Source organism: Chelonoidis abingdonii, chromosome 1 (assembly GCF_003597395.2).
Source record: "Chelonoidis abingdonii isolate Lonesome George chromosome 1, CheloAbing_2.0, whole genome shotgun sequence".
In the NCBI taxonomy this organism is placed as follows: domain Eukaryota; kingdom Metazoa; phylum Chordata; order Testudines; family Testudinidae; genus Chelonoidis; species Chelonoidis abingdonii.
Window position 1 is genome coordinate 334699769 of NC_133769.1, and position 12852 is coordinate 334712620.

Below are 12852 nucleotides of genomic sequence, written 5' to 3' on the forward strand. Positions count from 1 at the left end.
CTACGAGTACTGCTGCAGAAATTTCCGATCAAAGGCGCAGGGGCGCACCGACACCTAGAGTGGAGCACCCACAGGGACATCTCTCGAAGACGACGACAAGGTTACTCACCCTGTGCAGTAACTGCAGCAAAGAGTCCTGTGGCACCTTATAGACTAACAGACGTATTGGAGCATGAGCTTTCGTGGGTGAATACCCACTTTGTCGGATGCATGCAAGCTCATGCTCCAATACGTCTGTTAGTCTATAAGGTGCCACAGGACTCTTTGCTGCTTTTACAGATCCAGACTAACATGGCTACCCCCGGAGATACAGTGCAGTAACTGAGGTTCTTCGACATGGTGTCTGTGTGGGCGCTACACGTCAAAATAAATGTGTTTCCGATCAAAGGCGCAGGGACAATTTCAGCAGCATTTGTCTAGGTCGTGCATGTGGTCTCCCCATCTCACGCCATTGCTGGCACCTATCTAGAGCCGCGCAACCAGACCCCCTCGGTTTCTTCTCTACTGCAAAGTCAGAAGACTGAATTCTGAAGTATAGGGGAGGAGGGTGGGTAGTGGAGCACTCATAGGGAAACCCATCTAGAACTTCAGTTACTGCACAGTTACTTCTCTTCCCCTTAAAGGAACGCACCTGTGGGTGCTCCACTTCAGAGGACTGTCGAGCAGTGCGCCTCAGTGGATGTGGAAGGAGCTTCGGAGTTGCATGAGTAAGTGATAACACAGTAAGTCCTAATAAAGAGTCGGATCTTGTGCTCTGGTCAATCATGTATTGTTCTGTAAAGAAAGGCTACTGAAGTTGATAAGAATCTGGGGGAGAGGGTTCGGATCCCTGCTGGGTTTGTATACCCTTCTGCTGTAGTAAAAGTGGATGCACCCAGAAATCCATTTAGATAACCTGTATTTGGAAATTTAGAGTGTTCAAAAGTCGAAATAAAAAGCCTTGATGACTTTCTGGAAGGCTTAGTTCTGTCAAGATAGAATGCTAGTGCATGTCTGACATCTAGTGTGTGTAGTGCCAAGTCCTGTGTGCTCCTGTGAGGTTTAAACAGGAGGAAAAAATGAGGAGAGATGTATTGGTTGATTCAAGTAGAAAGAAGGTATTTTGGGTAAAAATTTTGGATGTGACCTTGTCCTTGAAAAAGATGGTATATGGTGGGTGTGCCATGAGGACCACTAGCTCTCTTGCTTGGTGGGCAGACGTAACAGCAACTAAGATAGCTACTTTTGACACATGTGTGAGAGAGCATGTTGCTAATAGTCAGAATGAGGCCCCAGTAAGGCAGCATAGTACCAAGTTCAAGTTTCAAGGTGGGTAGGTACATGTATTTCAGGGTAGACATTTCTGAAACCCTTAAGAAAGCATTTGGTGATAGGACATGCAAATATGGATATTCCATCCACCTTGTGGTGAAAAACAGTAATTGCCACAAAGCGTACTCTGACTGAGCTAAGGAATAGGCTAGATTTCTTTAGTTCCTATACTGTATGTATTTTAATATCATTGGTAAGGTGGTGGTTTAAGATCCCTGGCTTGTTTGTTTTGACAGCATATGTTGAATCTTTTCCATTTATGCAGATATTATGTGTGGATGTCCTTCTGCTGTTTAATATGTCCTTCACCTGTTCCAAACAGGTCAGTTCATCATGATGGAACCATGTAGGAACCATGCTCTCAGGTGAAGCTGCTCCAGGTTCAGGTGGTAAATCTGTCCAGCATCCTGTGATAGAAGATTCTGCAGAAGTGGAAGAATGCACAGTGTACATACTGCCATCCTCAATAGCTATGACTACCATGTTTGTCCAGGCCACATGGGAGCTATCAAGATGACTTTGGCCTTGTCGGTTCTTATTTTGTGTGTTAAACTTGATAGCATGGGGATAGGGGGAAATGTGTATGGCATAGGCACGTTCCATTTGAAGAGAGATCTCTCAGGGATTGGAACCCCATCCCTGCTCTTGAGCAGAATTACAAGCATCTGGGAGGTCACAAAGAGGTCTATGGATGGGTGGCCCTAGTGTCTGAATATGTTCTGTAGGACTGTGATGCTCAGCTCCCACTCGTGGTCCTGAGAGATGTATCTACTGTAGTGTTTTGACATCCTGGGAGATATGAGACTGATATGTTGACATTGTGCTGGATACACCGGAGTTTCATGGCTTCGATGCACAAGGCAACACACACAGACAATGTTATCCATCATTACCCTTCTGGACTTGTTCCTGATCAAGGGCAGGAAGTGCAAACATGCCTTGCAAACTGTACATAGTTCTAGGTTTATATACAACAGTGTCTCTGAAGGGGACTACCTGTCTTGAATTGTATGTTGCTGTAAGCGAGCTCCCCCCTCGCCCCACCGTCTATCAAGCAGGCTTCTGTGGCGAGTATCATCGAAGATGGAGTCTGTGTGAAAGACTCCCACGTACATGTCATGGGGTTGAGTCCACCAGTGCAGTCTTTGACTTTGAGTGGCATGGTAAGGTGCTTGGTCAGGCTGTGTCTGTGTGAAATGTAAACGGTTCTTAGCCAACGCTGAATGCTGTGCATGTGAAGCCTTGCATGTTGAAGCACAAATGTGGTTACTGCCATACGGCCTAATAGTTGGAAGCAGGTCCGTGCTGATATCTGTGGGCTGTTCAGTACTGTTGAGATCAGATTGACTACACTGATGAAGCTGGTTGGTAGTTGTGATGTTCTGACCTCCAGAGCATCGAGATGGGCCCCAATGAAGTCCAGTTTCTGCATGGGTCAGTGTTGATTTTTGTATGTTTATTTGTATTGCCAGTCATGAAAATAGGGAGATTATCCCATGAGTAAGGCATCTTCCCAGGTGGGAGTAGTAGGCAATCACCCAGATAGGGAAATATCATCCCCTGCTTGCAGAGGTGTGCTGCCACTACCACAAGAATTTTGGAAAGCACTTGTGATGCTGTCAAAAGACTGAAAGGTAAAATTTTATATTGTTAATGTTTGTTCCCAGAGTAAATCTGAGGAACTTCTCATGAGCAGGATGTATGGTTATGTGAAAATGGGCATCTTGGAGGTCGAGGGCCAAGAACCTGCCCCCATGTTCCAGTGCTGATATTGTTGTTGTTAATGTGGTCATCCTGAATCATTGGACCCTTATGAATTTGTTGAGTTTCCTGAGGTCTAGAATAGGTCTCCATCTTCCGTTCTTCTTCGGTGTTAAGTAGTAATGGGAATAAAACCCTTTCCCTCCGTGTTGTGATGGTATTGGTTCCATGGCACCGAAATATAGTAGGTGGTTTACTTCTTGCCATACGCATTGTTCTTGAGATGGGTCCCTGAAGAGGGACGGGGAGAAGTGGGCGGGTGGATGGGCAGGATGGTGGTGAACAGTATCAAATAACCTGTGTTGATCATTTCTGGAACCCATTTGTCCGTGGTGATGGATTGCCATGTCAAGTAGGAGGTGCCAAACAGTGTCCAAAACGGGATGGTCAGTGACGCTGTCAGCACTGAGGAATGGGTGAGGTCTCTTGGGTCCTCGACCAAACCCTCAACATTTTTGTTTTGCAGAGGGCTGTGATGCCAGCCAATGATTGAGTCAGAGGTGGGTGATACCTTGGGAGGTCTCTGTCTGTGCCTTTGTATATCATATTGCCTCTGTTGTTGGGCAAATGGGACAAATCTTATAGGCTGAGTGGAACAGTATTTCCCATTTTTTTCTTGGTGCAGGCATGTATACCCAAGGGAACAAAAGGTCACCCAAGAGTCCTTCAAGGGGGTGAAGGGACTTGTCAGTCTTTGCGGCAAACAACTTCTGACCGTCAAAGGGGAGATCCTCTATGGTGGATTGTACCACCCATGGGAAACTGGACAACTGAAGCCATGAAGCCCAGCACAGAACTATGGCAGTAGCCATGGAACATGTCACGATGTCTGCCGCAACTAAAGATGCCTGTAAAGCAGTTTTGACTATTATATGGCCTTCTGCGGTAACAGCTTTATATTGGTCTCCTTTGTTCTCTGGTATGTGGTCAATAAAGTCGGTCAGTTTGAAATAATTTGTGTGGTCGCTTCATCATCAGTGCAGCGGAACTGACAATCTGGAATTGAAGACCGGCTGATGAGTAGGCCTTGTGGCTAAAAAGATCTAACCATTTCCACTCTATCATATGAAGCGGATCTGTATTGGTGTGGTCCGCCTCATTGATTGACTGCTTCAACTACTAAGGAATTCAGTGAAGAGTGAGAAAATAAAAAAATCCATCCCTTTGAGGGGATATAATATTTTTTATCTGCTCTCTTGCAAGTGGACAGTATTATTGCTGTAGTCTGCCTTATGTTTTTAGCCGGCTCCATAAGTGCTTTGTTCACTGGATGCGCAATCTTTGATGAAGCTAATGTTTGGAGAATGTCCAGTAATCTATGTTTGGACTCTGGAATCTCCTCTAAGGGGATCTCCAGTGAGTCAGCCATTCTTTTGAAGAGCTCCTAGAAAAGTCTGAAGTTATCTGTGGGCGGTGGAGGAATTATGGCCTTGTCTGAGGAAGAGAAGGAAACATTTATTGTTAGTGTAGTTTCCTGTTCTTCAAAAGTTTCCTCCAGGGGCTCTGACGGTACAGTCACTGAGGGCAGTGGGGAAGTTTAGTCTCTTCTCTATAGGCACTCAAGGGCCTACGTTAGTGTCTCCTGTATGCTCCGCAAGGGTCCCAATAGGGCCATTGCAAGGGGAATGGCATAGGTGGCAGCATCAATTAGTGCTCATACCATGCCTGGGTGTCAGCTGTGTGGTGATATTTGGGCTGAACAGATGGACCCAATGCTGTGATAGTTTGAATTGGAAAGAAGTGGTGTGATGAATAAGCGCCTTCTTCCTCCTCATCTTCATCCTGACTGGAAAATGGAGGGGTCAGAAGTGAGGTGGGTTGGCATGGTACCATGTGTATCGAAGCAACATCGGTTCCAAAAAGTGGAGAGGCTTGTGTTGATGAGACAAGTCAGTCTTTGTGATGGAGGAATTGGCATGGTAACTAATGGTTTTGATGCCGAGGTGGTCAATATCAATGGTGCTGTTGTAATTGCAGGCATTGGTGCTGACATCTGAGTGCTTTATGTTATGGGAGCAGAAGGTGGAGCCACAATCTGCGTAGAGTGCAGCAGTGCCGCATATTTAGATGGTTCCATTGGCACCATGGCGGAGGAGACAGACTTCTGTTTGCCTCTCGATTCTGAGCCGGCATGCTTAAGGTCATTGGCTCTGTTAGTACACACGGTACCAGAGGATCCCAGTGTCTCGCATGTACTCAGCTGCAATACGGTCGCTGCTGAGGACACAAAAGAAGCCAGACACTGTTTCTTTTTTGGTGGCTCTTTAAAAGTGGAACTTGGTGCCTTTTTCCTCACTCCTTTTCAGAGGAGTGAGCCTCCTTTATGAGGAGGCTGAAGGCTGTCAGAAGGGGTCGTTGGAGAACGTTGTCCAGAGGGAGTCTGCTGTCCAGGGTCAGTGATTTCTCCATTATGATATGTTTAAGTTGTAGATCCCTGTCTTTTCTGGCATGAGCCTTTAAGTTGCTGTAGTGAGAGCATTTTTGAGGGATGTCTCTCTCACTGAGGCACCGGATGCACTGAGAGGTCTGAGATTAGCATCACCTCCCAGCAGAAAAGCTATGCTTGAAGCCCGGTGAACTGAGCGTGGCTCAAAACTGTAGCGAGTCTGCCTTAAGGGTGGACCCGCACTACTCTAAGTGGTAGTAAAGAGGAAAAAAAATTTTTTGCTTAATAAAAAGGAACAGGGAGAAAAGGTTACCTAAATCTAACTGGAGAACTAAAAACGGTTATGCTAACAATAAAGACTATCAATTGTAACACTATTGGGAGCTCTGTCTCAGGCCGAGGATGGATGAGAAGGAACTCGGGGGGTCTGGTTGAGTGGCGCTGACAACAGTGTGAAACGGGAAGAGTTCATGCGTGATCCGGATGAGCAGTGCTGCTGAAATTCTCTGATCTAAGGTTTGGGGAACACATTCACCTGAAGTGGAGCACCCACAGAAACACTCCTGGAAGAACTGTAAAACTTTGGCACCATGCAACATCTTTGATCAGTATATCACTTCCATTTAAATCAATCAATGTAAGCTGCATTTAGGAATCTAGGACACAATATGACCCAAGAAGTTAATAAAAAAATTGTCACATGCTAAATGTAATACTTTAATATTGGATTACAATTTCTTTTTTCTGAGCCCAATACTGGAAGCAGCCATCTTTACAGAAAGTGATGTAATTTGTAATAGCTCCAAGTGAGAGCTCAGTGGAAGATGGCTTTACATTAGTCGGCAACTTTTCTTCTAATGTTTAAAACAAGAAAAATGTGTTAAGTGGACAATGTCAGCTTAAAAGAAAAAAATTACATTTCTATATGAAGTCTGTCATGCACTACTGTTTCAAGTAAAGGAGATTAAATATTTATCCATGTTTGTAATATATTTTCTACTATAGCTGTCAACTAATTGCAGTTAACTCACACAATCACAATTTTTTTGAGTTGATCAACTGCCCTTATAACATTTGAATACCAACTGAAATTTATTTAATATTTTTGGATGTTTTTCTACATTTTCAATACTGATTTCAATTAACAACGAATACGAAGTGCACAGTGCTCACTTTAATTTTTTTTTTTTTTATAAATATATGTACTGTAAAAATGATAAACAAAATAGTGTTTTTCAATTCTCCCCATATAAGTGCTGAAGCACAATCTGTTTATCGTGAAAGTGTATCTTACAAATGAGGATTTTTTTTTTGGTTACATAACTGCACTAAAAAACAAAACCGTGTAAAACTTTAGAGCCTACAAGTCCACTCAGTCCTATTTCTTATTCTGCCAGTTGCTAAGACAAACAGGTTTGTTTACATTGATGGGTGATACTGCTGCCTGTTTCTTATTTACAATGTCCCCTTAAAATGAGAACAGGCATTTGTATGGCACTTTTGTAGCTTGCGTTGCAAGGTATTTACATGCCAGATATGCTAAACATTTGTATGTCCCTTCATGCCTCCATGCCGATGATGCCCGTTAAAAAAAACAACATGTCAATTAAATTTGTGACTGTACTCCTTTGGAGGAGAATTATATGTCTCCTGCTCTGTTTTACCCACACTCTGCATATAATTCGTGTTATAGTAGTCTCGGAGGATGACCCAGCACACGTTCATTTTAAGAACACTTTCACAGCAGATTTGACAGAACGCAAAGGAAGTACCAAAGTGAGATTTCTAAAAATAGCTACAGCACTTGACCCAAGGTTTAAGAATATATGCTGTCCAAAATCTGAGAGGGATGAGGTGCGGAGCATACTTTTAGAAGTCTTAAAAGAGTAACACTGATGCGGAAACTACAGAATCCAAACCACCAAAAAAGAAAAATCAACCTTCTGCTGGTGGCATCTGCCTCAGATGATAATTAATGTGTCAGTCCGCACTCCTTTGGATAGTTATCAAGAACTCATCATCAGCATGGAAGCATGTCCTCTGGAATGGGTGGCTGAAGCATGAAGGGACATGTGAATCTAGCGCATCTGGCATGTAAAAATCTTGCAATGCCAGCTACAACAGTGCCATGCGAATGCCTATTCTCACTTTCAGATGACATTGTAAACAAGAAGCAGGCATCATTATCTCCTGCAAATTGTAACCAACCTTGTTTGTCTGAGTGATTGGCTGACCAAGAAGTCGAACTTCGTGGACTTGTAGGCTCTAAAGTTTTACACGGTTTTGTTTTTGAGTGCACATTTTTGGACATAATTTTACATTTGTAAGTTCAACGTTCATGATAAAGAGATTGCACTACAGTACTTGTATGAAGTGAACTGAAAAATACATTGATTAAAATATTTGCATTGTAAAAAACAAAAATAAACAAAGTGAACACTGTACACTTTGTAGTGTGTTGTAATTGAAATTAATATATTTGAAAATGTAGTAAACATCCAAAAATATTTAAAATAAATGGTATTCTACTGTTATTTAACACCATGATTAAAGAAATTAATTGCTTGACAGCCCTACTTTCTACATTTTACAGCATTTTTGGTATAATCAATCACCTTCCCTGCATCATGCTGCTCTCCTCTTTGTGTGGGGTTCTTTCCCTTTGTGAAAGAAAATTTTAAAAACAAACAACAGAAAGTGTGGTTCTAATACCTCAATAATTGGTAGATGTACTCAAAAGCAGGTTGGACCTTTTTGGAGCATTTTCAGGTCAACTATGCCCCTTCAATTTTGAAGGGAAATGTATAGTTTAAATTATACTCAGTTCTTTTTTATTACACCATTATTAAAGCAACTGAGATCTTACACTGACTGCAAGTTACAAATAATATCAGCAAGATCAGAACAGCAGGCTTTGAAATGATCCAACTATAAACCATAAACAAAATTCAGAATTTGTTTATAGTGATAGGTTTTTCTGCCATTTCATATTTATTTAACTGTTGGAATGAGCAAAATCTGTAGTTTTCCCTTCACTGTTCCAAGCCTGTGTGTTTCTCATTTGAAGATTTAGGCAAGCAGAGGAGGTCATTTCAATAATTTAGACTTGCAAGTTAATTGTTACCACTTATTTTATCAGTGTAATATGAGCTGAAACGTCTGCCATTTAAGGTTGTCTACAGTTATATCCCTAAAAATGTAGGGATATATTATTTCAACATCTCTATCCACATAGGAACATTGCACAAGTGAGGCTAACTCAATGAGCACAAATAAAAGCAAGTAATGAAGAAAGTATTATTATAACTTATGTCCTTTTTTAAGGAAAAAGTGTTAGTAGCAAGTGAGGAGAGTTGGACAGAAGGAAGCATCAAGGACATTAAGACTATTTTCAAGGTGAGCAGCACCAGTTTTTGGTAAAAAAGGAAAACCTCAATCAGATATTTACAAAACTATTCTAAAAGAGGACTATTCTTTACCATTCCCTATTTGGTTGAATTTTGAAAAAAGAGAGACATGCCCCTGGCCCAAATTATCAGACAACTAATTCTATACTTCTGTTTTTTGGAATGTGAGAAAAAGGACATCTCCAGAACCACCCCCAAACCAGTGAACTATAAAACTTTTATTGTAATATATCCTTTAAAACACTGATTACATAGCAACTGGCATTTCTTAAAAATAATTAAACTGGAAAATAACCATAAGCCTATCTTTTTAATATATGACTTGATAAAATTGCTGTATACCTCTGAATTCTCCTTGAGGTTTTTTGGGAGTATTTGGAAAGTCGCAAAAATAGGACTAATTTTAACTTCCATAATAAAAAACTTGAATGAAAATTGTTTTCTTAAACTGTACAAACAGTGTTTACTTACTGAGTTTTTGGGAACTATGTCCTTCAGCGAGCACTGCACTGCTAATGGAGGAATATGCCTGAGCTGTGCCTCTATATATGGATCAGGCTTCCTGATAAACATATACAAGTCATTTACCACTAAGTTCTGTAGAGCAGCTTGTTCTGGCCTCAGCACAGGGACACCACCAATCCTAGTGGGAATATAAATAAACAACGATAGTACAAAAATGCAGCACAGTCTGGTAGCATGTGTAATTCCGTGGGCAGTTGTTCATAAAAAACTAAGAGGTTTCATTTGATTCATAAAAATCTACAAAATCATAATTTCAATGATGTCACCCCTCTAGAGCATGACAGAGAGGACCTGCATTCCTTTTCCCCCTCAGCTCCCAAATCCAAGTCCTCTGGTTGGGGGAAATTTTGATAATACAGTGTTGTTGGAAATGAGTCAAGTTGGGTATCATTCGAAAGCCCTTACTCCCACAAACACAACAAAACTAGAACAATTATGTAGATATATATTTGAAAAATTGTTTAAAAAAATCAAACTTTTTAAAATTATACTTTAGCACAGGCATGTCAAACATGCATCCCCCAAAGTTAAATTGTGGCCCTCAACTGGTGGTACTGTGTTATCAGTTAACGCTCAGAACACGGTACGGGATATGTTTTGGGATGATGTGGTGATTCACGAAGACAGTTGAGTCTTTGCTGCTCTTTATTTGATCCATCAGGACTGTTGATTGGAATTTGCACCTGACAGTACTATAAGACTTGTGAAATACTTTTTCCTTTAGGTTCAGCCAACCATTCTGCAACGATTGCCTGGTACCTCGCTGAAAAGAACAGATATAGAAAAGTCTGGCCCTGACATATGGGAGGAATTTTGGAAAGGAAACTGGGTTATTAAAAGGTTGCTAGTTCCCTATGTGCACTTGGCACAGACAAAGCTCTAGAATACAAAAACAGAACAATCCAAGTCATTGGGGGGTTGATGGCATCACACAGCATCCAAATGATCTTTCCCAGTATTTCCTGACTACCCCAGAACTCCATTGAATTTCAAACTAAACATTAAGCACAAATGGGATGACTTCTCCAGAAGAAACCAAGCATTCCGTAGACTAATTAGGTGCTGTTAAATGCTATGGGGTGATTTTAAAGCTGCAGGATGAGCTTAGTCAAACTGGCAACCCATCAGCATATGACAGACTGGAGCTCATTAATATCACAATGGAGGTAGTCTTCAGTGATGAGATAGCTAAAAAAGTGTCAGTTAAATGGATACATTGGGTCATGACTTGTATGAAGCCTTCAAAACCCAAAGAATTATCCAAGGCTCTGTCAATCTATGGGCTCCAATCAAGAAGAGATTAAAATGTGCTCAGATGCAAAGAAGAAAGTTAGCATGAAGGTGGCAAGGACTATTACACAGCTAACCACAGCAGGTCATTGTTTGCTCATCTCCTCATTGTCTTCAGATCTCAGCGTGATGTTGATCTATCTGAGACTCTGGGAAATACGAGATCTCCATGGTACCATGATCAATGTTTGAATGCACTGGAACAAAGTCTATGTGCCTGGAGAAAAGCAAACTAACAAATATCTTGCATTGTCTTCCTAAGACAGCATCTGCTGACAAAATGACCAGTACAGGCCTTTCAACATAGCAATCGTAGATAGTGTGGCTGAGGTACAAGGAGGCAACAAACCAGAAAAAATCTTAACACCTTCCAAAATCTGGCTCAACACTTAATTATGAAGCTAGAGAGAAAATACTGGACTTAGGATGACTTAGCATTTGACACGTTTACAGAGGAATCAATTAAAATATCAGAAAGAAGAAACTCCATAGTACTGCACCTATCCAACATAAAATCATTGACTCTATAAACATCTGTAAAGTCACAGTGAAAAAACTACGGTCACATACTCTCATGAAGGACAAGTTAACCATATACCTTCCAGGAAACATGCTCCAGCATGCAAAGAATTGCTCAAAAAATTCTGTTGTCATACAGTATAATGAAGCTGCTGCCTCACACTAAGTGGAGTTTCTTTATAGTTTGCATGAGAAGACAAACTAAAATTATCTCGCATGCCATCAATGGCACAGAGTCGCTACTAAACTCTAGATTTTTTGCCTAAGATATGTATGTTCTAGTGCTCTCTGGGAGATGCCACCCAAGCCTTCAGCAAGACTCAATTTTTGTGCCCACTGCAGGTAGCGGTACCAACTTTCTCCAGCGCTGGTGGGTGCCCGCGCCCTGTCACCCCTTTCCCCACCCTGACTCCACCCCATCCCCACCCCGGCCCTGCCCCCATTCCAACTCCATCCCCAAAGTCCTCGCCCTAACTCCGCCCCTCCCAGCCCTTACTGGAGCCCTTCCTCAAATCCCGCCCCAGCCTTGCCTCTTCCCCCAGCATGCAGCGTTCCCCCTCCTCCCGCCAGCCCCATGAATCAGCTGTGTAATGGCGCAAGGGCTGCAAAGGAGGAGAAGCAGGACACAGCTGCTCACTCACAGTGGAGGCGAGTTGGAGCAGGGGGGGTGGGGCCACGGGGAGCTGCCGCTGGGTGGTCAGCACCCACCAATTTTCTTCCGTGGGTGCTCCAGGGCCAGGCACCCATGGAGTCAGCACCTATGGTTGCTGGGGAACAGAACTGCTCCAGGATGATTAAACACATCCAAAACACTCCCCTAACTGGCATGGATAGGTCTTGGAGGATGGACTGATCACACCAGTTATGTGTGAAATACCATTTGCTCCCAAATCAATCCTTCAGTTAATCTAATAGTTGTGTGCAATGATCAAATGCTCACCACCCTGCAAATGTTTGGCCTGCTTTGTACGGAGATATGCATGGATGAGGATCAGTGTAACAACATGTCTAGCAATGGTGCCCTAAACTGAGACAACACTGTTTTCACAGTCCTACGTACCAAGGCCAACTTCCTTAGGATTACCAAAGATCAGTATCTTACATATAATTTTATATATAATTTTTTAAAAGTTGATTTTAAAACATTTTCTTGAATATGTACCCACATAATTGTTCTAGGTTTGTCATGTTTGGCATCGTTGTGTTAATGGGAAAAGGGGCTTTTGAATTATGCCCAACTTGACTGATTTCCCAAAAACACAATTATCCCCACTAGAGGAGCTGGGCAGGATGACACCACTGAAATTCTGATTCTGTAGATATTTTACAAATCAAATGATACCTTCCCCTTACCCTTCTATCACTAACATGCCCATGGAATAATATTTTATGTTATGCTCCCAGACTAGAACATTATTTCTTAAAATAAAAGTTTTCATTTGCTGATCAGTATAAAGAAGTATGTTTGTTCTGACCCCTGCTAAGCACTCCTCCACAAGAACAGTTCAGAGACTAGGGAAAATAGTCTTTTTTAAAACTGGGGGACGGGGGTCATCTTAATACACTGACAAATCAAACAAGCAAAATTCAATTTGACTTCATTGACACAAGATATTAAAATGTTGCCAATGTATAAAAAAGTAGACAGTCATA

The 12852-nt window shown here is 41.9% G+C and overlaps 1 protein-coding gene across 1 annotated transcript in view; it reads right to left on the minus strand.

Moving 5' to 3' along the window:
* The window catches only part of RNF17 (ring finger protein 17), a 232475-nt gene that overhangs the window by 136272 nt on the left and 83351 nt on the right, over nt 1-12852 (minus strand). The window contains exon 17 of the mRNA XM_075066159.1: nt 9337-9508. Coding sequence (XP_074922260.1) covers nt 9337-9508 — 172 coding nt within the window. The remainder of the gene's footprint in view (nt 1-9336; nt 9509-12852) is intronic.